Source organism: Micromys minutus, assembly GCF_963924665.1.
Source record: "Micromys minutus genome assembly, chromosome: 4".
In the NCBI taxonomy this organism is placed as follows: domain Eukaryota; kingdom Metazoa; phylum Chordata; class Mammalia; order Rodentia; family Muridae; genus Micromys; species Micromys minutus.
Genome location: NC_137973.1, coordinates 33,711,724 through 33,739,421, shown reverse-complemented (window position 1 = coordinate 33,739,421; position 27,698 = coordinate 33,711,724). Strand labels below are relative to the sequence as shown.

Genomic DNA, 27,698 nt, shown 5'->3' with positions numbered 1-27,698 from the left:
TGTGTGCAGTTAATATGCAAGTGGACATCCTGCTAAATATGAAATCTAGTACCTGGTCTTAGTTCCTTCTAGGATGGTTTGTGTGGTCCTGGAAAAATCACCCAGCTTTTGAGTAGTTCAACTGCTATCATAAAACAGGGATAATACTGAATTTATGTTATCTGCATTAAATTCACACATGATAAGACACGTAAAAGTGTTTGAATTATTTAAAACAGAACACAATACTTAATTTTTCTATATGAACAAACACGCAGAAAACAATTGCAAAGATTTTATTTAGCGGCTTTCTGTGCTTGGCACTCAGAAACAGTTCCGTGCATAAGGGCAAATTTTTATACACCTTTTCTTCATACATATTTTACATACCCTTTTATTGCCCCCTTTTTAATATTCATAATATTGAATACCCCACTAGGAATATAAATACGTTTATCTACATCACCTCAAAACAAAAAAAAAATTCTTAATAATATCTGTATATCTTACTTGGCATTATCTCATCTTCCACACCATTTAAAATTTTGCTTGCACCAAGCTTCACTTGTTTTCTTATCATTAAAGAATTTGAAAAGAAAAGGAAAGAAAAAAAACAATCCCCAAACTTCAGAATGCAATGAACTAGTTAATCAAAATGGAGAGCTACAGGCAGATAGAAAAGGGGCAGAAGACCCATCTGCAGTTCTCTCCAGTGTGTCAGGGTTTCTCTGGCATGAGGAACTGGAACAGATTGTCCAGGTCAGCACTTTGGATCTGGCATGTGAGGCCAGGCCTGTCTTCCACGACTGTTTTTTGGTATCACCTGGGAGATAAAACCATTCTTCATTCTTGCCACCTATTTCCTGCACCCTGTTCAGCTGCCTACCACAGAACGGCACTCCCACAGAATGGCTCTCCCATGGAATGGCACTCCCACAGAAGGGCACCTCACTCCAGGGCCATTATGGTCAGAGCTATGGAATCAAGAAGCATTCCTTGCCCTAACCCTTCTCATTGGTACCCTTGACTCTAAGCGGGGTCCCAAAAAGGCTTACTCTTCACCACCACCAGCATTCTTTCTATAACTTTAGAGGCTAAACAAACCCAACCAATTCTCTTTGGTGGATTAAATCTCCTTTGTTCACATCTTCTCGGTCTTGCTGTCCACTCTCTCCTGCCCTCAATTTTCCTTCTCTCTCCCAGCTTTTCTCACCCTGTCCTTCCACGGGTACCACTCTAACCTCAAAGACAGCACACTGAATGAAGAAAGCCAGAGGTTATAAGGCAATCTTTCTCAGGAAGCCAAGTCCAGGTGTGGCACTGATGCCTTGCCACCTCTGTGACGAGGAGATGTTCTAGGTACACAGTTCATTCCAGAAACATGGTAAGCTGCAAGGGAGAAAAGCTAATGGCTAATGGTGGCCCAATCCATCTAGGATCGCACATGGGCAAATTTTTGGTGAAAGCACCCATTCTGGGTCTTTCTTCACAGAGTTCACCCAGTTCAGAGTCAGTGTGTACGATGTTTGTGTTTGTATTACTTTGTGTATGCATGTGCATACATGAATATGTTCATGTAAGGGGGGTGTGTGTGTGTGTGTGTGTGTGTGTGTGTGTGTAACTTTTCTTGACTGCTACATGCTAGCATTTCCTTCAACATTATTATCAAACGATTTTCAGTCTCTTCAAGGCCACTCAGTCCTACCTACACAATGCTTTTATAAAACTAAGATTTTGGAAGGCAGAAGAATGACCACTGAGATACGGATGATGGACTCCCAGGATCCTTCAGCAGAATTGTTGTCCTCTGTTTTCCTTATTCAAAAAAAAAAAACAAAAACAAAAACAAACGCACAATTCCTATTTTCCCAACACATGGGCCTCCCAAAGAGGAAAATCCACCCACAGAGATGCTGAAGTCTTGGCAGCCGTCAGCTCCATGGTGTTTGGATTGCTCTTTAAACCATGTGTACAGACATCTGAGAGGAGGAGCCTGGGACTGCCCCATACTGTCGGCCATCACAGGTGTTGGTAGCTTGCTGATTATTATTAGTTGAAGGGCTGATCATGTGCATGCTGTGCTCCATCCCTGTGGGCAGGTACTGCCTCTCTCCAAAGGCCCCGTTGGAAGGAGAAGAACAGAGTAAAGTGCTTTGAGATGCGCTCAGTTTCTCTGGGCTCGCAGCTAGCCTGGGGGAAGTGGGGAAATTGTATCCATACAGATTGTAGGGATTATGGAGGGAGAAGGCATTATAGGAGCTCTGCTGCATGTGGCTGCCACCAAACATGTGTGGCGATGAAGAACTAGAAGCTGCGTTGCCTGCCTGCATGACATATTGAAACTGGGAAGTGGGGAAGGACCCCAACTGGCCACCATAGGCTTCCATCTTACTGTTGCTGGGCAACGAGGGAGGTGTTGGTATTCCTGAGATCAGAGATGGAGTCCTCTGAGGCATGAAGGTTTCAGAGGGCTGAGTGGCTGAAGCTGTGCCACCCTGGAGCCTGTTGTAGCCACTGTCACTCAGCCCTGGATAGCTCTGTAAGGCAGCCATATTGCTTCGGGCACATGGTGGATAATCAGAGAGGTTTAGATTACACAGCTGGCTTTCTCGACAGCCCACATTGAACGTATTCGGGGCCAAATGAAAAGTTGGAGGAGAACAAGATGGAGATAAGAGATGAGAAGAAGCTGAAGGGGACGGTGTCCCAGTGCTGGAGGTGGTTGGAGAAGTACCTGTACTCCCTCCTGAAAAATAAAACATAAATACCACTGATTAATATTGAGTCTGTCTAGACCAAATATCCTACATTGTTACAGATCAATTCCTTCAGTTTACATCAGATGACATCACATGTTTGAGCACACATTACAAAAGAGAGGACAGGGATGACATGGGACCAGTAGTCTTTGCATAAGTAGTCTTAATCATACTTTGAAAAATTAGAACAAACCTCTGGTGTTCATTGTTTATATTGTCACCGTCAAAGTCACTTCCTAATAAGACATTTAGTGACCAGCAGTAGGAGCCACTAGCTCAGATCTTCCCACGCTCAGGGCAAATGCATAAAGTGTTTATTTTATCCAGTGACTTTTTCCTATTTTGAAATTTTTAATAGAATATTAAATCAGGAAACTAACCTTATGGAGACAGAGCAGGGTAACAAGCCAGAAATGGGACTTGAGAAGGCTTAGCAAAGGGGCCTGGGTGGTAAAACCTCGGACATTAATTTGGAATTCACGTATATCAAAGACACGTGATAATCATAAATTATAAGATGTAGACTGAAGTGAACCAGGACTAACTTGAAACAAAATGACTGTCCTGAGGGTCTGCTGATTTTTTTTACATGAGCCTGCCAAGTCTGAGACAATGGAGTAAGAGTTGTACTTGGAATACTTGAATATGTGTGTGTATAAAACCAAACTTGTCATAAGCTAACCTAATGAGAGAAGAATGGATTCTGCTCTCCACTCTGCACTCTAACTCAGCAAGCCCCACTCCCTCCATGTCCCTTCCCAGCATTCAATCATAGATGAGGAGTCCAATAAGAAAAGGCTGCTTTTCTTGGATTCAGCTTCAAACCAACTAAAGGAGAGTTTCTGGGCATGAGAATTTCGTGTCAGCATGTCAAAGCGCCTCTAATGTAAACCTGGGGCTAAAAACTAATGATACAATATAAGTTCCTACTTCCCTGCATCCAGACCAGTGATTCTGAAACTTAAGTGCTTGTGTGAGCCTATGAAAACAAACTGCTGACTCCGTTTGGTTTCTGAATCTGTGTATATAACACAGAGCTTGAGGACATACGTTTTAGGTGCAAAGACTACACTTGGCTATAGAAGATCTCCAAAATCCTATTTCCAAATAACACTGAATCCATCTTGCAATCGCTGATTATCAGCCATGTAGAGAGCAGGCTGGATGAATGGTTGAGATTCCCATAAACTGAGAGCCAGTTCAAGTCAACCTTCATCAAAGATGTTCTCCAAATAATAAGATCAAAAGTGACCTTTGTAAGAGCCATTTTTTCTCGGGGGCAGGAAGCATCCATTCCCCACCGCTTCCAATGGATTTTGAAGGCGTCACTCACTGGATTCTAGAATATTTGGTATCCTTATTGAGAGAATTCCCTTCCATGTATAAGTATGGCATTTCTCATAATTGTTGACAATCATGGTCTTTCAAGGAGCAATATGTCTTAGGTTACTGATTATTTTTGTTGAGCCTCCAAGAAACTAAGCATCATTAAGAGGTAAGTATTTTTCAGGTAAAACGGGGAAGAAATCCATTTTGTTTTGCTGTTTTAATCCACAAAAAAACTCAGGAACATTCCATAAATGTTGGGGAAAATATTTATAGTAGTGTAGGAAAGGAACGATGGGGTAGAGAAAACAGAAAACTCAGTCTAGATCTACAGGCAAGATAGTAGCATTTGTGGTAGAAGTAAAGATTTGGCTTTGTTAGTATTTTGTTCAGAGTTCAATTTTTATAGCTCAATCTATTTTATTATAGATTTTATAGCTAATATCTCTCCCATAGTCAAAGGAAATTTCCCCAGTGAACTTTCAGATTTGATTGGAATTTAAGATAACCTAATCAGCTGCTAATATCAGAAAATTCACCTCTGTTCATAATAAATTCCTATAAAAGAACAAAAGTAATTTTTTGTCTGTGATATGGCTGACATTATCAAAACCATCAGCAGCTGGTCACAATGGCTGACACGTCTCTGCAGTTTACAGCCACACACTGTGAAACTTACCTCTGAATTCTCTGCAGCTGTGGAAGGAAGGGCTTGAACCCATAAGCCTCAGTTTCTTTCATTTTCATATGATAGCTGTGTCTAACACTTAAAGGAAGTATGAATAACCAACTCCGAGTACCTTCCAAGAAATCATTTTAATATAACGAGAGAGTTCTGGAAGGGAAGATTCCAGAAACAAAGTGGACCATTTTATGCTTCCTGCCACTGTAGCTGCACAGCCTTCTCTTCCTCTTCATCCTACAGAAAGCTCAGGGATTTATTCTCTCCTCTTTAGAGCACCCTGTATCTTTTCTTTCCCATCCTAAATGTCATGAACTTTACTACAAAGTGCTGTGACAAAAAAAAAAAAAAAAAAAAAAAAAACTGGAGAAACTTGACTCCGGCTGTGAAGAAATTTGTCTTTTACAAGATATGAATACATTCTCCTGTCTTTGAAAGCTAGTCCCGCTCTCCCTAGTCTGGTGTTTATGTGGCCCTGGAGGAGACCACCTGTTCAGCACACTGTCTACCCTGTTATAGGTAGGCTCCATCAGGCCCTGGCCTCAGCCCTACAGCCGGAAGTGCATGATGGGGCAGATGACTTGCTACAACTCTAAACGGTTTTCTCAGATGGCCCAAGATGGAACAAATGGTACTGATTTAAGGCTCAATTGGTTTCACTACCAATGGGGGGGGGCAAAAGAAAGAAAGGAAGAAAGAAACGAAGAAGAAGGGAATTATTAACAAGTTTCAGGGGTGTCTGCTGAGCAGATGAGGGGCACATGTGAAAAAGTTTGTAGTCAGCTTGCTTGGGCTTTTAAATGGCAGTCATTGGAAATGAGACTTGGTGGTCTGCTGAGCTTCAGGGGGGCGGGAGAGTGCATGTGAGCTAGTGTTTGAAGGAGAGAGCAAACCCATCCAAAAGAGCATCACATCGCTTCCATAGGCTTTTAAAGAACCATTGCCGTACACTTAAAGTACTCAATACACATAGCAACTAGTTCTCAAAGTCCACATAGAGAGGATTGTGGTATTCATTTTTTAAAAATGCTAACTTAGATACTGAAAACTCTTTGTTCCCTTATGTCCTAATAGCTTGTCAAATATTAAACTAGATTGGGAGTGCCAGCCAGGTGCTAAATAAGCTTGAGGAGGCAGTCTTCATTCATTTCTACACTTGATGAAGCAGAGACTCTCATCATAAACATGACATGGCATCGTGGGAAGCCTGGCTGGGCTGATGAGGGCTGCCATTCAAAGTAAAGCTTGTCTCTTTCGTTCATTGCATCTGTTTTGCCCATGCAAGGTCATAGGTTCTCTGAGTATCTTCATATAGGTTTGCTTACTGGACAAATGTGGACTATAGACCTGAACAAACTTGGATTCAGTCCCTTGCTATCTTACAGTGGGACTTTAGTAAATTAGCCTCTCTGAGTTTGGAGCTCCATAAATAGGTAAGTAGGATTTCTAATGTCTACCTTTCTGGGGATGTTTTGGGAACTTACAAAGTGATCATATTTGGGCAAATAGGGAGGAAACATGCTCTTTCCTGAGAGAAGGTGTAAAGAATGGGGAAAACAGACCTTGAAGAATGTCCACTCCAATGAAAATGGCTCACATGTCTTGGTTCTTATCCAGGACAAGCAGGGCATCTTGGCCTCTATATACACTAATGAGCATAATGTCACAAGATGTATGTGATACATTGTTTCCAGCTAAAAGAACATCCATGGTTTGAATGATGGAAGATAGAGTTAATTGACAGCTCTGGGCCCATCTGAGCTATGTTCCCAGAGGAGCTACAGTTCCTCTTTGAATGGTCTATCCTTCCTCCCTCCCAGTGAGCCCAACAAGGAAATGAACTGTTCCATGGCTTGCTTTCTTCTCATCGAGCAGAACAGAACTGGTAAGATACACGCACAATGGTGCCTTCCACATCATACTCAGACATCCTAGTCCAATTTTGAGAGGGGATTAAAACATAACACCACTACTAACTTCATACTCTCAGGTGATCCAGAATTAATCTCCACCACTCCAGCTCCCTAACATTCTATTTTATTCAGCAACCAAAGTGAGGAGGCACACATTAAAATGCATATCCAACATTAACTTGTGCCAATATTCAAGGCTAAGAGCCAAAACAACCAAGAATGCATATTTTGCAGTGATCCCATATGAGGACAATAACCTAGAATACCCTTGTGTACCATGAAGACAAGTTAAATGTGTCCGTGAAAATCCTGAATACCAAACCTGCTGACTTTTGCATCTTTAAATTGATCACTTCCAGACTGTAATACTGTAATCTGGGGGGGGGGGGATCACATAAAGCTTCCTTTTGAATTTATTTTGTTGTACTCTTCTTCCTCCCCCATCTCTGATTCTCTTCCCCCTCCCTCTCTCTGTCTCTCTCTCTCTGTCTCTCTCTCTCTATCTATCTATCTATCTATCTATCTATCTATCTCTCTCTCTCTCAAAACCAATAATATTGCATCTAGATGAGTAAAGAATAAGTTTCCATGTACCATGTAATTACTTGTTCTAGTGGCTTGGCTCCCCTCGCCTTATAACTTGGGAGTTCCTGTCTCTGAAGAGAGCCGATTCCCAATGTATTCAGACTTGTAGGAAGTAAAACCTCAGCAGCCCATGAATTGGTCCCAGTGAAGAAGCTCATGGGCCATAAAGTTTAAGGCCTTCGGTAACTAGGATATTATCCTCAGCTGAGATGAGAACCTTTCTCATGATGCAAATGTGAGCATCATATTCCTAGCAGGAGTTGTAAAGTTCACATTGTAGGAAGATGGAAACCTCATTCATTGTTTTCCATAAAATGTGAAGCCCTGCATATCTTCAAATTTATTCTTCTTCAAACAGCCTCATCCAATCACACTGCTCTGAACCTGGTCCTATTTTGCTCTGTCCTCTAGGGGCACACCCCCACACACTTCTTAGTCTTTCTCCCTTAGTTTCCCTACTCATTTCAGCTTTCCTTGTAGCCACATTTAATCTGCTTCTCCTGCAGCAAAAATGTACCCACTGGAACACCACCCACCCACCCCACCACCCCTGCTTCCTTCTGCTTTTACACTTCACCTCCAGGAAAGGCTTAAGTACTTGGCCTGGAAAAGCAAGGCATCATATTTCCTCCAGCACTACAGTAATTGGTTCTGAGGGGACCCAATTAGAATCAATGAGAGTTGGTGAGACTTGGTAAAAGCCCTTGAGGGGAAGCACATGCCCTTTCCCCTTAGAGATGAAACAAAAATATCTAGGGCCAAGAATGCTTTCAATGCTACAACAGGGAACAATTGAGAATGAAGTCACCATGAAGGAAAGCCTGCATGTAAGGTAACAGGGCAGGTCCTAGCTGGGGTAATCTTGCTTAGACCCCTGACTTAGATTTACCTAAAGAAAACTATCTAATCCTGGCTGTTTTACAAACAGATGAATTGCTCTTTTAGTTTGCTTTGCTTTGATTCTTTTGTGCTTGCATAAATATCTTAATTGATACATGCCTCTGATTCTACAAGCATTTTGACTATGAATCTTGAGATCTGAGAATACTGGAAGAAATGTGAAAAAAAATAAAGAAATGAGTGAGTCATGGTCTATAGACCCTTTGTTAGGTGGAAACTGTGGCTGAAACCCCTGACTCTCAGTAACAAGGGATTTGAACTTTCTGGATACCTGACAGATACTTGACTCTGCTGAAAGAATATCTGAGGAGCTATTTGCCTTAAGTTCAAAATATACATTCTCTTAAATGGGGAAGCATGGGTTTATGATAAGGCAATACATGATTGGACAGTGGAGAGGTAGGTAGAAAAAGAGGCTGGAGGAGCAGAAGAGAAGGAGAGGAGGAGGAGATGAATGGAGGCAAGATGGAAACTGACTTGTGTTTCTCTTGGTACATCTCTAGCTTGAAGTCGTTATGATCATCTCTAAAGGTTTCTATGGGTCTAATTTATCTTTTCTGGATGGGCAGTTTATAACTTTGTACGTTGGTTGTAAGCTTATTGTGTAGAGGGTTTGTGGATTGAGAATTTAACATATAAACCTGTTTGATAAGTTGATGGTTATGGAGTCCTGTTTGTACAGGGATGTAGAGGAGAGTGTGTGGAAGCTATGGCTGAGATGGGCAGGTGAAATAAACAGTCTGGGAAGTGAACTGGGTGGAGGGGGCAGCTTGTGGATCTTGTGGTAGCGTCTGGGTGCCCAGCTCAGCACTAGGGCGCCTCTCTAGGAGTGAGACTGCATTGTGGTTGACAACAAATCTCACTTCTTAATATTTACCTCAACAGGGAAGTAAATCAGGGGTGCTCCTGATCTTCCCTGGTTCTCCTCAATGAGATCAAATTAAACAATTAGATACAAACTAAACAATTGGATACTAAGGCAGGAAGTTTTCACAAGGAGGACTTTTCATATGGATACATTTATGTCAATTAAAGAATGCAATGTGAGGATTAGAAAAACAGCTCTGGTGTAGAAAGATAGAGAAATAGATAGACTGATTGATGGGGGGGAGGGAGAGAGGGAGGGAGGGAGGGAGAAAGGGAGATGCATATTTCTAAGAGTTGGCAAGATGGCTCAGCAGCTAATGGCACTTACCACCAAGCCTGATGACATTGACCTGAGGTAGATTACCATGTCAAATGATGCAAGGAAAAGACTTGAAAGTTGGAGACAGACTCTGAAAGTTGTATTCTAAATGCATGATCTTTGCATGCATGATGTGGTTCATGATTATGGATGTGCACACACAAATACAATAAATATATCAATGTTTTAAAAAATATTTTAAGTCCATAGTAAAGACATATACACAATATATCAGTGCAATGATTACAACAGGAAAAGGATTCTGAAAACCAAGTGCAAACTCACAAATCACCAGAAGATATAAAGGAAAGAAAGACTGACAATTACCAAGGTGCTATATTCTGGTTTATGAAGCACAGTCAAATAGTTGGAAGATGTAAAGAAAGATATATTTCAAGAAATAGAAATAAAGAATGGCGGAGTCTGGATAGGGTGACTTGGGAAGCCCAGAGTTAAATGAGGTTTGTAGATTCCTGAGATGGTGGTATCCACCTTCTTCTTCTGGGCTAATACCCTGTAGACAAGCATGATCACTTTGCATTCTCATTCTTTATGTTCACTAATATGAGAATTATGTTTTGATGCATCTTTATATTGTATAATTTTAAAATCATGATTAAGATATATATATATATATATATATATATATATATATATATCACATATATATATATATATATATATATATATATGATATCCTCAAACATTTATTTTGTTTTGGTACTTTTTCTCTTATTGGGTTACGTTTGTTTGATTTTTTTTCCTTTGACTTTTGGGGCTTTGCAGGGAAGGGATTTTGTGAACAAGAGAGAAGGAGAGAGAAGATGAACTTAGATGGAAAGAAGATAGAGAAGACCTGGGAGGATTGGGGGAGGGAAAAGAGTATGATGAAAATATATAAAATTTTTAAATAAGGAACAATATTTATGAAATGAAGAATCCTTCTGTTTGATGTTTGGAATATAGAGTACATCACCATTTTTCTCATCTCCCCCCAGTGCCATGGGATACCTGGACTTTAATTCCATCTGATCTATCACTTGACTTTCCACAATTCTTCCCTCATGGATTGTTAATTATTTCTGTCTCACACTCATCTCCTTGTCCTTCAACTTTAATTGTAAAGTTTATGAATCCTTGCCAAGCACATTAACAATATTCCCCTACGACAGCATTCGATATTAGGTGTGCTCATTCAATCCCTATTTGAGCTTCAAATGTGAATTGGGTATCATGTCTGGACCTGAGAATTTAATCATAAGGGGGATAATGCTGAGAAAATAGTAAGGAATGATATTAAACAAAGAATAAAACCAATGGGAGGGGATACCCTAGAAACTTAGAAGACTTTAGCCTGCTATGAATGGCAGAGAAAATTCCCCAAGGAAGTGCTGCTTGAGCTGAGATTTCAGAAAGGGGCAGTTCTAAGTAAGCAAGTGAGTAAATATGAGCCTTCTAGGTAAGCAAACAGCATATGACAGGGAAGACACAGCATGTCTGGAAAAACAATGATAGAGGTGACCATGGTAGAAGGGAGGTAGGATAGAGGACATCCTAACCCATTATAGGGAACTACAGGGAACATTCTAACCTACTATAGGGAACTACAGGGAACATCTTAACCCACTACTGGGAACTACAAGAAACATCCTTGATTACTTAATAAATCCTGGATGCCTTTGTAAATAGCTTATCTTGAGGTACCAATTTATCAAATCCTCATGGTTATTATCTCACCTTAGGGACCTGTATGTTAAGGAAACAAACATAAATCATGGCCACTAAAGAATTTTAAGCAAGTTATGGCATAAAGCTAGTATGAGTGGATGCATACGTTGAAACACTAACCAGAACCCTGTGCAGAATGTTGGAGCAAAAAGAGAAGCTTTGGAGGACATCAGAAGCATCCAGTTGAGACATGATGAGGCATCAAAGCGAGAGGGAGGCATGGGAGAAGAGGGATGTGAACAGATTCAAAACATTAGTAATGGCAAGTAGATGTGGGATCCTTCTCTCAGGAGAGGGTATTATGTTCCTTGAGCATATTAAGTTAAGTGACTTTAGGGCAGTGGTTATCAACCTGTGAGTTGTAACTCCTTTGGATGTTGAAGGACCCTTTCACAGGAGTCACATATCGCATATCCTGCATATCAGATTGTGTGTGTATATATATATATATATATATATATATATATATATATATATATATATATATATATATATATATATATAATGATTTATAACGGTAGCAAAATTACATCTATGAGTAGCAACAAAATAATTTTATGGTTGGGGTCACCATAATATAAGGAACTGTATTAAAAGTGCTGGTGCATTAGGAAGGTTGAGAACAATTGTTTTAGAGAGTAAAAGTAAGACATGTTATCCATTACAAGTTGTGTATCTTTGATCTGAGATTATTGGAACTAGAAGTTTCCTGAATTTATAGATTTTTTTATATTTTTAAAATATTTATATATACCTCTGAGACATTCCAAGACTAGAACCCTAACCTCAAAATATGGAAGTGTGTTTTGTTTCACATATACCTATACATATAACCTAAAAATAGTTGTATGCAATATTTTTAAATAATTTTGTGCAAGGGGACTTGCATCATTGCCCTGCTTAGAGGGGTCTGTATAAATTAGCCATCTTTAAATCACTGTAACGACTTCACAATTCAAACATCACTCTGCCCTGAACTAGTCTCTCAATATTTTTTAATATTTTGTCTTTAATTATGTGTATATGTGGAGTAGGGTGTGTGCTTGCATGAGAGCATGTGCTATTGAAATCAGAGTCAGATCTCCCAGAGCTGGAATTATACACAGTTGTGGGCCACATGGCATGGTGCTGAGAGCCAAGCTCAGATCCTCTGCAAGAGGAGTATATGTTCTTAACTGGTAGGCCTTCTCTCCAGCCCTTCAATGTGTTATTCATATGACAACTCAAGTATATAGTCTCTTTCACTGGCCAGCTTCTAACTACAATTAAATTAATGAAAAGCCAGTCACCACTAGGGACTGTCCATAATTCTAATACTTTAATTGCCTGACTAACACAGAAACATCCAGTGGTGTTGAAATCTACAATGATGTCTGTTAGCCCTTGAGCGGAAAGCAGGCTTCTCAAGTGCTAGGTCCTCATTTCCATGAAAGAAGACAAAGTACAACTGTGGTGCAACTGGGATCCTTCCTTTCACCACAACAGCTCTCAAATCACTTGAATTACTGCACATAAAATTTCAGTTTTGTCATAAAAATATACTGCATATATTTGGAAACCAAGACACAATTTTTCTTTAAAACATCCATCAGAGAATGACAGGATCACATTATATTTGCCTATAACATACCTGTATTCTTAATTTTCTGTTTATATGGCCTTAATCACCTTCCTCAAGTGTGGTGGCCAAACTTAACTGTCAAGCTGATTGGACTGAAACACTCTAGAATAGTAGAGCCCAATTTTAGGTCTCTGTGAGGTTGTTTCCTTGCCCAATAGGCCATACTGTTTTTACCAAGTCAGTTATTTAATCTGTGGATAGATTCAAAATCTGAACAAACCATCGAAATGTGGTGGGACCATGGAAGAATAACAAGGGAAGCTGGTTTGCTTACTCAGACAGAATCCTGGTTAACAGTTATTGCCTAATTATGTTTCAAATACTTAATCATCAGAAAAACAATGGTTCCCATTCACATCATGTCAGACATCCTGATATGAAGGGTGTGGGAGGTCAGGGTGACAGTGATTGGGAAGGCATGACATCTACACTGTACTCTTTTAATATTTATGAGAATAAAGTACGTTCCTCCATAGCATACAGAAAGAAAAATTGAGTGGCAAGAAGGCTGAGAAACTCATGAGGTTCCCAACTCTAGGAAGTAATGGTAAGAACCTGATTCAAAGAACGCAAGTTGCTGGGCCTCATAATATGACTAGGCTGACAACTGGGTTGAAATACTATGGTCCTTCTGTATACCTCACTGAAGATTTTCAATCTGAGCTACAAGAGATGTGATATTAGAAATTTATTTTAAAAAAAATTCACAAAGAAATGGGCAAAACACACTTAACCCACCAATATGACAAGGCTGTAATTGTTTCAAAAAGGCAAAAACAAAACAAAACAAAAAGGTGAGGTGACATTTAGGGAGCTCTTAATGACTTGAAGCAGCCTCCTTCTCAATATGAGACCTTGTTCCACTCCATCAAAAACCAGAGCCTTTGTCGCTGAAATAAAACTATAAAAAAAGAAAAATGATGAAGTTTCCATGAGGAGAACATGAATACATTATGATGGTCTCTTCAAACGGCAAGGCCTATGTGTGTGATCAGAGTAGTCACGGTGATGCCATGGCAACCAGTGTCATGGATAAGTAGCCATTGGGCTGCAGATGTAGGTTACAAGAAAAGAAGAAAGGAGAAAGGGAGGGAGGGAGGGAGGAAGGGAGGGAGGGAGGGAGGAAGGAACCAACTAACCAACTATGAGTGGTGGTTTAGATGAAAAATATTTCCCATTGGCTCATACATGTTGACAGATGGTCCCCAGTTGGTAGTATTGTTTGAAGAAGTTGTGAAACCTTCAAGAGTAAAAGCCTTGGTGGAAAATATACGTCACTGGAATCCGGCCTTGCCCCTCTGCTTGCAATGCATCTCTCCTTCCCGAGTGCAATTGAGATATGATTTCTCACTTCTTGATCTCACCCATATGCCATGCCTTCCCTGCTATTATGGACTCAAGCCCCGTACTAGAACCATAAGCCAAAGTGAACTATTTTGTCCTGGAGGGTTTTTTTTTTTTTTTTTTTTTTTTTTTTGATTGTGGTATGTTATTGACAACAAAGGAAAGAAAATGTCACAGAAATCTATGGCTTTAGGAAAGAATTCTGAATGTAAATGATGTGCTGGTTCTAGGTCCAGTTCATTTGCAGAAATGCTGGTGCTTTTATCATTCATGGAGCTGCAAGTTATCTTTGTTCCCAAAGAATTGGTATAACCCTTGTATTGGCTTAGAGCCCCCTGTGTGCCGTGCTCAGTTCCCCAACCACTGCTGTGTGCAGAGCAAAGGCCTTGCCCAAAGCTTTACCTTGCTGCTTTTGCATGGTAGTGAAGTCCTCAAAAGTCAGTGTACGCACAGGAGGTCTCCAGAATGCATAAGTCTCCATGATGGCTTCAAGTCCAGTTCTGGAATCAGAAGAGCCAGAAAATCAATTTACAGCTAATCCCCAAATGTCACTGACATTTAAAGATGAAAGGTGAGCTGTCTGTTGAGGAGCATACACTGAGGGAAGTCAGCCTGGAAAAGTGCAAGTTCCAGATGCTGCTACATGGGTGGAGGAAAGACAGGGGAAACTAATTCGGATGGCTCGTAAGAAAGCCTTTTACCATGATGAAACTAAATGCTGATTTTCCTCCCTGAGAGGTTCAATGGGCATGATCATAAAGTGTCTGTAAGGTCAAGGGTATCATAAACACAGTTCAGAAGAAAGTAGAACTGGCCACTTCCCATGCCTCCACTATTCACCTTCACCCTCATCATGGCTGACACATCCTGTCCCAGAGCCAACCCCACCTCCAGAGAGGGTGAAGGTTCAATGAAGCTGTCAAGCTGATATGACTTCAAAGTTCTCTTAAGTCAACAGAGAAGAGTAAGGCAGAGAAATAAAGGAGCTTTAATGGTAGCTAGCTATATATGTATATATATATATATAATATATATATATATATATATATATATATATATATACACCCAAAAGAAAAAAGAACTATAAAATGGACCAAAAGAATACTCCACATCTCCAAAGGCATAATCTTCATTTGCAATCTAGAGTAAGTGGCCATTAAAAACCATAAACTGTCAGACTTTAGAAAATGTCAGTATTTTCAAATACATTTATTCACAGCTTCTGTTTTACTCATGTTATTCAATCTGTGAATTGGAATGTACACACATTGTTTCTTTAAATTGCCAGATAACTACCAGAATGTTGTTAATGATACATCCTCAAAACAAAACATTGGTTGGAGCGCTGCTGAAAACTTTGAGTAGAGCTTTTGAATATTTACTTCAAAACTGGCTCTCCTGTGTCAGGAAAGAGAGACTCGGGGACTGGGGCGGCAGGGGAAGAAGAGTAGGGAACTACAGTGGCATATGTCTCTCCATTATAAAGTCACACGAAGGGTGTGATATGCCTCGTAGGAGAAGACAGGTCTTTCCTACTGATAAAGTCTGCTCTCTGACCTTCTACCTGAGTAATTCACTTGCTCAGCTCTGTTACATGCCAAGAACAAAGTGAGAGGTTTTATTTTAAGGGAGAACAAATACCTTCTCCCTTTAACTGGTGATGACCCCCTGCATTCTTCTCAGATGACACACACACACACACACACACACACACACACACACACCACACACACACACACACACACACACACCACACACACACACACACACACACACACACACACACACACACACTGATCATCTCCTGGTGTTGGAAAATTTGCTTTCTGAATCAGCTTTAGTCACACACTTCACTTTCTGAAGTCTTCCCTAGATCTTGGAGGCTTTAAATACACTAATGCTGGCAAAGCGAGCTCTGTATTTTAAGAAGAGGTTCACAGGAGAAAGCAGTGCGTGGTGTTTAATAGCTGTTAATCTGTGAGAAGCGGGAATAGACAGTATCTCTACCATCGCTCTACATTGGTTCTGAATATAGTTCGTGAAACTATTTGTAGATAGAAAGAGCTCAGGCAATTAAGGGAGTTCAGAATAATAAGGGGATAGGCAGATAAAGCCATGCTGAGCCCGGGCGGATAGAAGAAACAGATAGGCCCAGCTTAGATCTGACTGCTTTGTCCTGGAATGTTGGCAGCCCACCAGAAAAACCTAGGATTCCCTTTAATGGCACAGGAGGCTCACTGCAGATGGCAAGGGCTTATTGTTCCACCTTCCAGCACATGTTTTTTAGGGACAAGTGTATGTCATAAGGACAAAAGCTAGCACAAGGACAAATAACAATTCTCGTTCTGGAAGAACATGCTAGCAAACTGAAGTTTCAGTAGCATTGTAGCATAATGCCTACTTCCCTATTAATGCTATTGATTGAGCAAGTAGAAATTGGTTTGGATTCTTTTCCATAATACTATTTCAAAATATTATGGCATGGCATGAGTTATTTCATAGATAGTTGACTCTAAAGTAATGAGCATGTATCAGCTATCAAATATAACTTTAAGAACAGTAATGGAGTAATATATTTAAGACTTAAGGTTTATAGATGCTGTGTATTCTGGCTCTTCTGGCATTCTCTTCAATAATTATCTAGCTTTGCTGATGCATTTCCTTGAGAAGATATTCTGAATTTTTGTTAGATCTGTTATTAAGCAACTTCTGACATTTGGCTGAAATCTCTGATGTAATTATTTTCATCCTCTGGTGAATGATGAAACTCTCATACAGTGCCCACTAGGCATCCTTCTTGAACATCCTCCTCAAGGAGACCTTTCTTAGCCTAAAACTACGGCATACCATACACGGACATATCCAGCCATCCAGGGGTTCTCATAACAAGGTCTTCTGTAGGCAAAGGGGGAGCAATAGCTTTTGAAGCCCACCCCCAAAATCAGTGGCAAAAATTATAACATTACTAGTCACACCTTATTATTTGACTATATCTTTCATAGTTCAATATTTATATTTTTCTTATAGGAAAAATATAATTTACCCTTTAATACACATGATAGAAATCGCATACATTTATATTATTTAGTCTTTTAATGGATTCTGAATGTTTCCCTTTTTAGAAAAAAAATCTTTATTTGTTATAGGCCTTTCATTTTGTCTCAAACTCAGTCAAGCTTCACTGATTATATCTGAGTGCTAGAAATCACTAGCATTGTATCTCAGAATGTAGGATAGGGTCATGGCATAATTTAATAATTTCCTCTTTCTATAACTAGCTCGTATGTGTTTTCAGGGACTTAGAGCTAATGTTTTCCTTTGCCCAACTGCCTAGAAAAATGCTTGCTGCATACACATATGTCTCCATTTATATTATTGAATTAACAAACAGGTGTCACTATTTCATAATTTTAACAATTGTCATTTTCTCAACTGATGGGTGTTGAGTTAACTAAGTAGTAGAACTATTCCATAAATTTCAGCTAGTATCAAACTTAAACTTTTAAAACCCAACTTAGTATAAAAATAAAATATCTGAAGATACAATGAGTCTGTTAGTGCCAGAGATTGGGACTTTTTTGTCTCTGTCTGATTGGGATTGTGTCTTTATTGACCTAGGTCTCAGCGAGGTTTCAGCTGTTTTCCTGCTTCTGTTGTCCTAGATTTAGGATTTCTGACCTTCCATTGAGCCTGGGTGTTCTAGCAGAGTCCACACATTTCTACCCTTCGCCTTCTATAAGAATGTTTGTCAATTACATATTAAAGTCTTCAGCCACTAGAGGTCTACACAAGGTGAATTATGCTAACCATTGTTTGTTTGCTCGCTGTTATCTTGCCTTGATTTTCTAAAATTGTATAACCGAGATTTACAAAATGGACTCCTTGTTTCACAGATTCGAAGAGCTGCAGTGTCTGATTAACACATTCCACATGGTTGGCCTCTGTGGGTTATGGCATGGCAGAGACCTGGCATCATCTCTGAAGTTTCCAATCAGAAACAGTCAAGCTGACAACGGTTCCCTCTTACTGACTTTTCCTCAATAGTCCAGTGATAACGGAGGCCACATCTAAACCCCCTTTGTTTGGTCTTTTGGCTGTTACTTCCTCTCTGGTTTCCAGGTTGCTTCTCTTTTGTCTTGGCCAAGCCAAAAAAATACGCTGAAGAAGAGGAAGGAGGCAGAGCTAGCCAGAGCTCCTTCAGAAATGAATAATGCTTCAAGATCAACTAATCTGGAATTGTGATCAGACTATAGAGAAGTACCCTTCCAACTGCACTTTTACAAAACAGAAAAAAGAAAAAAGAATACTTCTTTTGAAGTCTTCCAAATAAATTGTAATAACAATTATTAAAATGTCTGATCTGATTTAGGTATTACTGTGTGCAGTTTTTACATTATTCCTGTCTTCTTCACCATTATTATCTGTTTATTTTCTCTTTATCTCCAACTTCTTCACCCATTTAACTTCTCCCTATACTGTATACTGAGACTACCATGAATAGAGTACATGCAATAAGTTGATGTGGCCAATGGTCCTCTCTCAATAGAAGGAAGTCCACAGCTAAATCTATTCTAAGGTAGCAGGAATTTTGAAAACAAAAAAAAAAAATATTCAGACAAAGAAAAAACTTAAGAGATATAAAGACAAAAAAGACACAGGTTATTGACTTTAAGTAGTATCTTGTTCAATTAAAAATTGAAAACAATATAAAAAGAATTAATTTATGAAATGCATGGTATACTGGAGATATGTAATAGGTGCTATGAAGCACGGAGCAAGAAGTATTTAATATACCTCAAAAACTAAAGAAAGATTTCACAAAAGGCCATCTATAAAACTCAATATTAAATGACATTCTAAGCAATCTTCTACTAAGGACAAATGGTAGCTTCTGTGGCAGAGTCAACAGTATGTGCACAGACTTAACAGTGTGGAAGTAAAGGTATGCTCTGGGCTCTGTACATCAAAGCTCTGTGTCTGATGAAGGTGTGTACAATGGACATTGAGTCCAGATCTAATTACCATATCTCAAAATTCTTAATCTATCCCTGCTCCCTGGAGGCAAGGTCAAACCTTCCACCCTTCCCTCTTTTTTTATTACTTTGTGGAATCAGATCTAATCTCCACTTCCTTAAGTCATTTTCTGTTGTGATGCACTAAAGGACCACAGATCAGAAGCCTACACACTATTTAAACAAAAACCCATTATGTAAACTTTTACTTCACAGGGTGTAATAATTATATCTACACAATAAAGAAGCTTGCATCAATAAGCCTCCTTCACTGGTGTAGACAAATGAGAAATCGATGAAAACGTGTTTGGAATTGAATTAAAATTGTTCATCACCTAGTGGTCCCCAGGTTTTCCTTTTTTAACTATTTTTCTTAGAGTTTGGATAAGTTCTGTTGTCAGTTCCTGGGTATTTTCGATGTCTCATGAATAATAAAATTTGTAGCATTACTAAACAGGCTAACTAAAGCATTAAGTTCCTGTATATTTGACTAAATACTCTGGCTTTGGTACAATGAAAGTCACACAAAGGACAGATGAACACTCTAGTTAAGAATGTAGACTCTAAAGATAGTCTAGCTTCTAATTAAGACAACTTTTTCCAAGAAAAGGAAGACTTCCATGTCGAAGCCTCCATAATTATAAAATAGAGAACTCTGGATTATGTTACAATAATTGCAACTTAATAAACACAGCTTGATTGAAAACAAAGTTTATCAAGGCAAGTGATAGAGTAAGAGGAGAAATTATCATCATTGTTCCTATCCAAGCAAAAGAAATTCTGCTCAAGTTGCAGCTTGGTTTGGCAGATATAGCCTTACTTGCCTAGAACTCATAGCTCTCTTAGCCCTCTGGCTCTGGATAAAATGTAGAAGGAGCTCTATATTTCTTCATTCCATTTCTCATTTTCTCATCAGAAAACGAAAAGCGTGTCCCTCAAGCCCCTCTAGGCCTCATTATCTTGCAGATGGTTCAGACTCCAATATACTAGCCATTAAAAAGACGTCACTGTGTTCAATGACACTATCCTTGGGCGGGAGCCAAAGATAATAAAACAATTGCCAACATTCCCTGGCAAATCCATATGGCTAAGAGGACAATGGTGGAAACACATCATGACCAGGGAGGGAGAACAAATAATAAGGCAGAAAAAAGCATTAAGTCCTGGCTAAACAAACAGCTTGAATGAATAGGAGGATTACAACTACCAATAGGAGGAGGAGGAGGCCAAAATCTAGTACAGGGCCAGCTACCTTAAATGACAAATACAACAGTCCCTGAGAAGTCCGACACTGATTGCTACCATAGACCTTCTGAATGGCAGAAGTCACCCATGCCAGGGATAACAAGAAAATATGCAAAAATCTACAGAGGCTTGCAAGACTGCCAGGAAAGAGCAGGACGAGGTTAGCTAAGAAACTGCAGCCAATGGCTCTAGGGGGGACAAATGAAAACACAGCAATTGAGTTGGAGAGAGACACTTGGGATGTATTGATGGTTGAGAAAAGGCAAGTGGTCAACTCATTGGCTCTAAGCTTGCTACTTGAGACTCGTGAACAATGGGAAGCCAGAAGAGTTTAGAAACCAGGATTCTGCAGCCTAGCCAGCTATGCCTGCAGAGGATAGTGAAGTCATTCTCTGGATGCTGGGACAGGCTGAATCTACACATTCTGAAGCCAGTAGCTCAAAATTCAGATTTGCCATCAGCATAAAGGGAAGCTCTGTGAGGGTACCTCAGCTCTGAAGTAAAAATAGACAACTTTGACCTCAGTTAATATATGAAATAATTATTACCATTGTTTTAGACTTATATTTGAATAGCTAGAAATAACTATTAAATAGAATTGTACAAAGTTACTGGTGCTTTGTCCTTTAAACTTATAAATAGCCATTTCTTCTGTTTGGCTTTATAGATGAATAAGGATGCGGGCAGGATTTGAATTAATTGGGTCTGACAGAGCACTCTTTTACCAGATGTCAGATGAAGTCAATCTACTGGTACCTTCCTCCCAACTCTCCAATGAAAGTTATTTTAGATCTAAGCAAAGATGTATTAACCTGGGAGTCAATGAATAGCTGACTTCTCTTGGTCTTTCCATCCAGTTAATTAGGAAACTCCTCACTATACATGCCTCTTTCTGTTGAGCATTGTGGACCTGTACTGAGGGAGAACTCTTGTCTGAAACTCAGAAGAGTGGTTCTTCATTCCTTAGACATGACCTCGGGATAGCACCTGCTGAGAGTGGGTTTTAGTAACATTTTTATTCTCAAATATTTTTTTCTACCACCACTCAATAAATTTTTTTCCCTTTGGGAAAGTAGTGACTTTACTAAATATCCTTTTTAGAAATGTAAATTTATTCCTTCTCATGATACAGTACCTGTTATCTACTGAAATAGTATGTACATAAGAAGAAACTATATGAAAGACTTCTACCAGCCACACCCACAGCACACATACTGCTAGCTCAGCACATTGAACAGACCCAGAATTCCTCTTGTACTTCATGTGTTTCTGCAGGTCTTATGACAAAAAATGTCTTCCTTAAAAAGAAAAGTCTACTTTCATGTAGAAATCAGCTTCTACATGACCACTCTCTGACTACTCTTGAGTTTGGGATTAATGTGCCTGGATTCAAGCCTTCAAAGATGGACTCCATAAAGAATATACACTCCTAAAATACTGCATAACTTCAATGGCTAAAGAAGTGTCAGTTACCTGGGACCTGACATGGCACTATCAGCTGTAGCTTCTAGAATGCTGTATCAGCCAGAAATAGGTAGAGGAATCATGGGAACTTTCAGGTGCCATAGATAAAGGGGATCTGGGAGTAAAGATCAAATCCAAGCCTAAAGGCAGGCAGAAGAAAGGTTACCATAGGAAAGAAGACAGGCTGTCACTGTGTAGTATTTTTGAGAAAACTTTAAGAAGAACTCTTTGCCCCCAACCCCATGCAGATTCCAATTTTAATTCTTTCTTTTTTTATGGATGTGTTTGTTTCTGAGAAAGTATTTGGGAATTCCATAAAATTTCCCAAGCAAGACTTAAGCTTTCTGTGAACTCTTGGCAGCCACCTCTAAGAGACAAGGGTTTCACATCAGATGTGGCTCTCGTTTCCTTCATTCCCATGGTTCCTTAATATACAGGCAGCATCTATACAGTTGTCTTTCCCTCTGACTGAGCAACAAGGGCCCTAGAGGGAAGATGTATCTCCCAAGGCTACTTCTGGACTCTTCAGAAGCACCCCTTCTCTTCAGCTTCATGGCCCATTTCTTGCCTTTGCTTCATGCTTCCCAGTAGATATAATTTCACTTCTCAGTTCATTATTAGGTGACCTTGTTCAAACAAGCCTCATTTTGCCTTAGCTCTGCTTCTGAAAACTTTCTTTGTCAAACCCCAAGAAATCATGGGGTTGGGGGCAAAGAATTCTTCTTAAAGTTTTCTCAAAAATACTACACAGTGACAGCCTGTCTTCTTTCCTATGGTAACCTTTCTTCTGCCTGCCTTTAGGCTTGGATTTGATCTTTACTCCCAGATCCCCTTTATCTATGGCACCTGAAAGTTTCCATGATTCCTCTACCTATTTCTGGCTGATACAGCATTCTAGACACCACAGCCTTGCTGGTCTCCTCCAAGAATCTAGGAAGCACAAACGTGTATGATCTGCAGAGCAGATCACATGACCCCTTTGCTGTGTGGATCTGAATAACAATTCTGTCAAATCAGAGTCTGACAGGAGCAAGCAGGCTCAGATTTGCATCTGAATTGCCATCAGCTTTTCTAACTAAGCACAAACTCAGTCTTTGTTCAGTGTCCTTGTGAATTCAAACTTAGCCCTTAGTTTCTGGTCTTCTTCATTTACCACTGGTTAGAATGAGCCTTTCTTACTCTTTTACTTAATTAATTCCTTATTATTTCTTTTTAATTCATCTCCCACTCATCAGTATGGTTCTGCAACTAGTGAATGGTTTCCAATTGACTCTGTACACTTGGCACTGTGAGGAAAGGGATATCTAAGAGGATAAACTTTAAAAAGTACAGTTCTGACTCACTGACTCAATCATGAGAGTGACACAGGAACCTAACACAGTGGAGACCAAAATACCAATATCCTAGCTGGTAAGATTGCCTGGAGAATGCGGCACAAGTGTGGGGCTGAATGAGAGGATCAGAACTTCCATGAAAGAAGCTGATGCGCAACCCTACAAGCTTCCTCTGCTAGGCTTACCACCCAACAGGAAGCTGAGGTTTACACTCTGGATGCAAGCAGATCTTAGTGGATCCTCCTTCCAGATCCAGACATTCAATCAGCCACTGGATCTCATAAGAAGCAGGTGAGACGAAAAGAACAACAGGACAATTCTATGAGCTAGGATCCCTTATTTCTAGAAGGTTCTTTACAAAGAAAATGCACTAAGAATTGAAGCTAAAGTTCAGCCCTTGCTCTGTACTATGCTATTTATTTCAGAAAAAAACCTGTCATCTGGGCCACACTCTGATGGGACTCAGTGTGTGAGTCTCACAGGTCCAGGCACACTGCCCGAGGTATGAGTGGAGTGTACAGTGGGTGGTTGCATCCTTCCCATCTTTCCTCCCCTCCCTTCTCCAGCCTCTGGACTATGCTGGGATGGATTGAGATCGACAAACCTGAACATGTTTTGGTTTGAGGTTTGGCAACCTCTGTAACTCCAAAGTATTCCACAAATGTTTTGTGTTCTGCAAAACCAAAAAACATTGGCCAAGCACTTTCCCCTCTAATTTTTAAGCCCATGTGTTTTTAAAGGAAATGTAATCCGTATGTTTTAGTAACATTTATATGCAATTCATCAAGCTGTGCTCCTCCGCATGAGTCATTTGATGTCTAAAATGTATGTGGAAGAACAGGGGTTGGGAAGAGCCGTGTTCACATGAGAAAAGCCAGAGGAGAGGCTAGACAGAAGGTGATACACTCATCCTGATGCTAGCTCAGAACCACCAGGTCCAAGATGCACAAATCACTCTCCTTACACTCCCCCATACATCTTTCCCATACACATGATAACACAAAAAGTCCTTGCCCATATCAGATTCTATAGGTAGCTAGTGAGAATTAAATCACTAAGAGGCTACTGATAATCAGGTGATTTTTGAACTTTTGAAACAGGAAAATTGTTCAAAAAAACCTTTATAGCTACCTTAACAAGTCCATTGTTATGTAGTTTCCAAGAATGTTGGAGAAAGAAGCCATACACTCTTGTCCCCATTTTAAGTCACTGAGAATGTATCCCATCCTCAGCTGCCAGAAAGGCTCAGCTTGATTTTCTGTCCTCAGGTGGGGATCCTTGTTTATAGGAGATGTGAAGTGAATGGTGAAGACTACTATTGGCAGCAGTCTAGAAACACAGGTGCAGGCTCACAGGTGGCTTTATTTGAGACAGACACCAAATTTAGACAATGTATGCTTTGTAGACGAAGAATGCTAGTCTTGGGGTCTGTTGATGGTTAAGTCAGCCAAGGCAAGGATGCTGGCACAATGCATGGGATGCACATCTCTGAAGCTGGGCAGACGTGGCTGTTCACCAGCACTCCAGCTTTGCTCTGGGATGGTGACAAACCTGCTTAACTCCTTCATACCTCAAAACCTTTGAAAGAAGAAGGTTTCAAAATGAAGGATGAGTGTTCACTTGAAGAGAGCTGAGACAGTCACTAATAACCCTTAACTTTCAGAGGGTTTTATTTTAATTGACACGTAGCATGTAGTTTATATAGCTATCTATGTGTTGCAGGATGATAACCCAGCATGTGTGCATGATATGCAACAATCAAATCAGGGCAATATTTTTCTTCTCCTTAAACAAATCATTTCATCAACTCTGAAAGTTTTGAACTCTTTTATACCTTTATAAAATGTGTGATAAATTGTGAACTTCAGTTAACTTCAAATGCTGCTGCATGTCAGAGGGTACCTTCTTGTGACACTCTAATTTGGTATTTACCATTTTTCTTTCTTACATCTCTCCTTACATTCTTCCTCTGACTTCCAGGAAAAAAACCACTCTGTTCCTCATATCTACAGAAATCAACTGTTCTGACTTCTAGATATGGAATGTACTATGTGGCTTTTTGTGGTGACTTATTTCACTTATAGTCCTTTGGCTCTATTAATGCACAAATGACAGGATTTCATTCTTCTTAGTGTGACTTTCAGGGTTTGATATGACATAGGAAAGAATCCTCATATTATAGAGATAAGCGTTGACATGGGCTAAGCCTGATTTCCAAGCTCAGCATCCTGCATGATCATGCCTACCATCTGTACTTGATTTACCCATAGGTTTATTTTCAAGGAGTCTTAAAGATGAGAGTAACCCATCAAGCAGGAGGGAAAATCACCATCAACTCTGAGTAGCAAGACATTCCCTAGAATCCAGGAGGACCTCCTTTCAGCAGTTCGGCTAAGTGGTCCTCAAAACTTCCTGGCTAGTAGCCAATCCTTAAACACTAGGCACTTCTAGTCTCAAGGTGGAAGGAAGTGCATACAGCATAGGTTTAATGTTGGTCAGCACAAGCTACTTTGTCATACTTGGGTATCTCCCATCCCATGCTACTGAGACACAGTTATAAAAACGGCCTCACTGTAGCCACATATGCTCCCCAATATGCAAACACAGCAAACACATGTTTGCCCTTACACCATGTTTCTGGAAACACTCCCCTTCCACCTGATTCTTAGCACTGTACTATCTAACCTTGGCCATCCTATAAAAACAGGTTTCATTCCCACTTGACCTCCTGGTTGATTTTTATCAAAAAAATCTATGTATTTTCTTATTATCTATGCAACATGAACAAAAACAGTCTAGATGGTAACTTCCAAGTGTGTATACCTTCTCCTATAACTATCAAAAAGAAGCTCTAGTTGAGGAATTAAAATCAATTTTAGGACAGGTATTTGAACAAATACTACACATTGCAAGGACTCCAATGAAACACAATTCAAGGTTGTAGCAGGGGGAGAAGAGTGATATGATACATTTAACATCCATAAAAAAATAAACAAATACTAAATACTATTAGGAAGTTCCCCCCCAAAAAAGGACAGTTGAATAAATAACATGACCATGTTTGGCCCTGGAGACAGAAACTTAGGTATAGAGCAGTAATTTTTACCTTGGGAGGTAGACCTTTGAAAGTGTACAGAACACTATAGACTTATCAGAAAAAAATAATGTACAGCTGCTCATACACACAATTATAATTACATACTAGGGGCCCAGAGACCCTGAAAATCATCCATGAACTCCAAGCTACAGGTTTTGAATACCCTTGCTATACATAGCCTATCTGGGGAATGTCATTAGGCAGTTTAGTCATTGTGTAGACATGACAGAATGTCCTTCCTCACACCTAGACATATGCCCACTGTACACCTTGACCATAGGTAAATATTATCACATATGAGGTCTGTTCATGCTGAGACACTGGTGTGTCGTGCTTGATTGAATAATGTATCACATATTTTATGAAGTAGTTCTAAATATAAATTGTTGGTTTATCCGAAAACTGCTGTAGAGAGAATACCAGAGATAATTAGTGACAATCTGTTGTCCAGATGTAAAGCAGTCCTTGCAGATTATAAAAGAAGTCTGGTGTCTGCTGAAAGTCGATTGTGTCACCACGCCTGTGCTACACCAGGTGCTCACATCACACTTGGTCTCTACTGCCTGTATATGATGACACTGCCTAATTGGAAACCATGGGCATGTCTGGCTTCCCAACTTACCATAGCTTTTAATTTTATGTAGAAAATCATTTGGAAGAAAGGGTTGTCTCCGCATCTCCTCCTGTAAATATTTTGTTCCCCCTTCTGAGAAGGACTGAAGCATCATACTTTGTTCTTCCTTATTCTAGAGTTTCATGTGGTCTGTAAATTGTATCTTATCTTGGGTAATTCAAGCTTTTGGGCTAATACCCACTTATCAGTGAGTGCATACTGTGTGTGTGGTGAGGGGGGGTTGTGATTGGGTTACCTCACTCAGAATATATTTTCTAGTTCCGTTCCATTTGCCTAAGAATTTCATTATGTGGTTGTTTTTAACAGCTAAGTAGTACTACATTGTGTAAATGTACCACATTTTCTGTATCCATTCCTCCATCTGGGTTCTTTCCAGCTTCTGGCTATTACAAATAAGGCTGCTATGAACATAGCAGATCATGTGTTCTTGTTATATGTTCGAGCATCTTTTGGGTATATACCCACGAGTGGTATAGCTGGGTCCTCAGAAGGAAATACAGAGACAAAGTTTGGAGCAGAGACTGAAGAAAAGGCCATCCAGAGACTGCCCCACCTGGGATCCAGCCCATATACAAACACCAACTCAGACAATATTGCGGATGCCAAGAAGTGCATGCTGACAGGAGCCTGTTATAACTGTCTCTTGAGAGGCTCTGTCAGAGCCTGACAAATACAGAGGCAGATGCTCACAGCCAATCATTGAACTGAGAATGAGTCCCCAATGGGGGACTTAGAGAAAGGACTGAAGGAGCTAAAGGGGTTTGCAACCCCATAAGAATAACAATATCAACCAACCAGACACCCCCCTCAGAGCTCCCAAAGACTAAACCACCATCCAAAGAGTACAAATGGATGGACCCATGGCTCCAGCCTCATATGTAGCAGAGGA

General features: G+C 39.9%; 1 protein-coding gene across 1 annotated transcript in view; it reads right to left on the bottom strand.

The window, feature by feature from the left end:
* Window positions 1-260: 260 nt before the first annotated feature.
* TBX15 (T-box transcription factor 15) overlaps window positions 261-27,698 on the bottom strand; it is a 105,165-nt gene continuing 77,727 nt past the window's right edge. The window contains exons 7-8 of the mRNA XM_080915764.1: window positions 14,426-14,523; window positions 261-2,725 (exon numbers count right to left, since the gene is read on the bottom strand). Of these exons, the coding sequence (XP_080771890.1) occupies window positions 1,938-2,725; window positions 14,426-14,523 (886 nt within the window). The 3' untranslated portion in view covers window positions 261-1,937. The remainder of the gene's footprint in view (window positions 2,726-14,425; window positions 14,524-27,698) is intronic.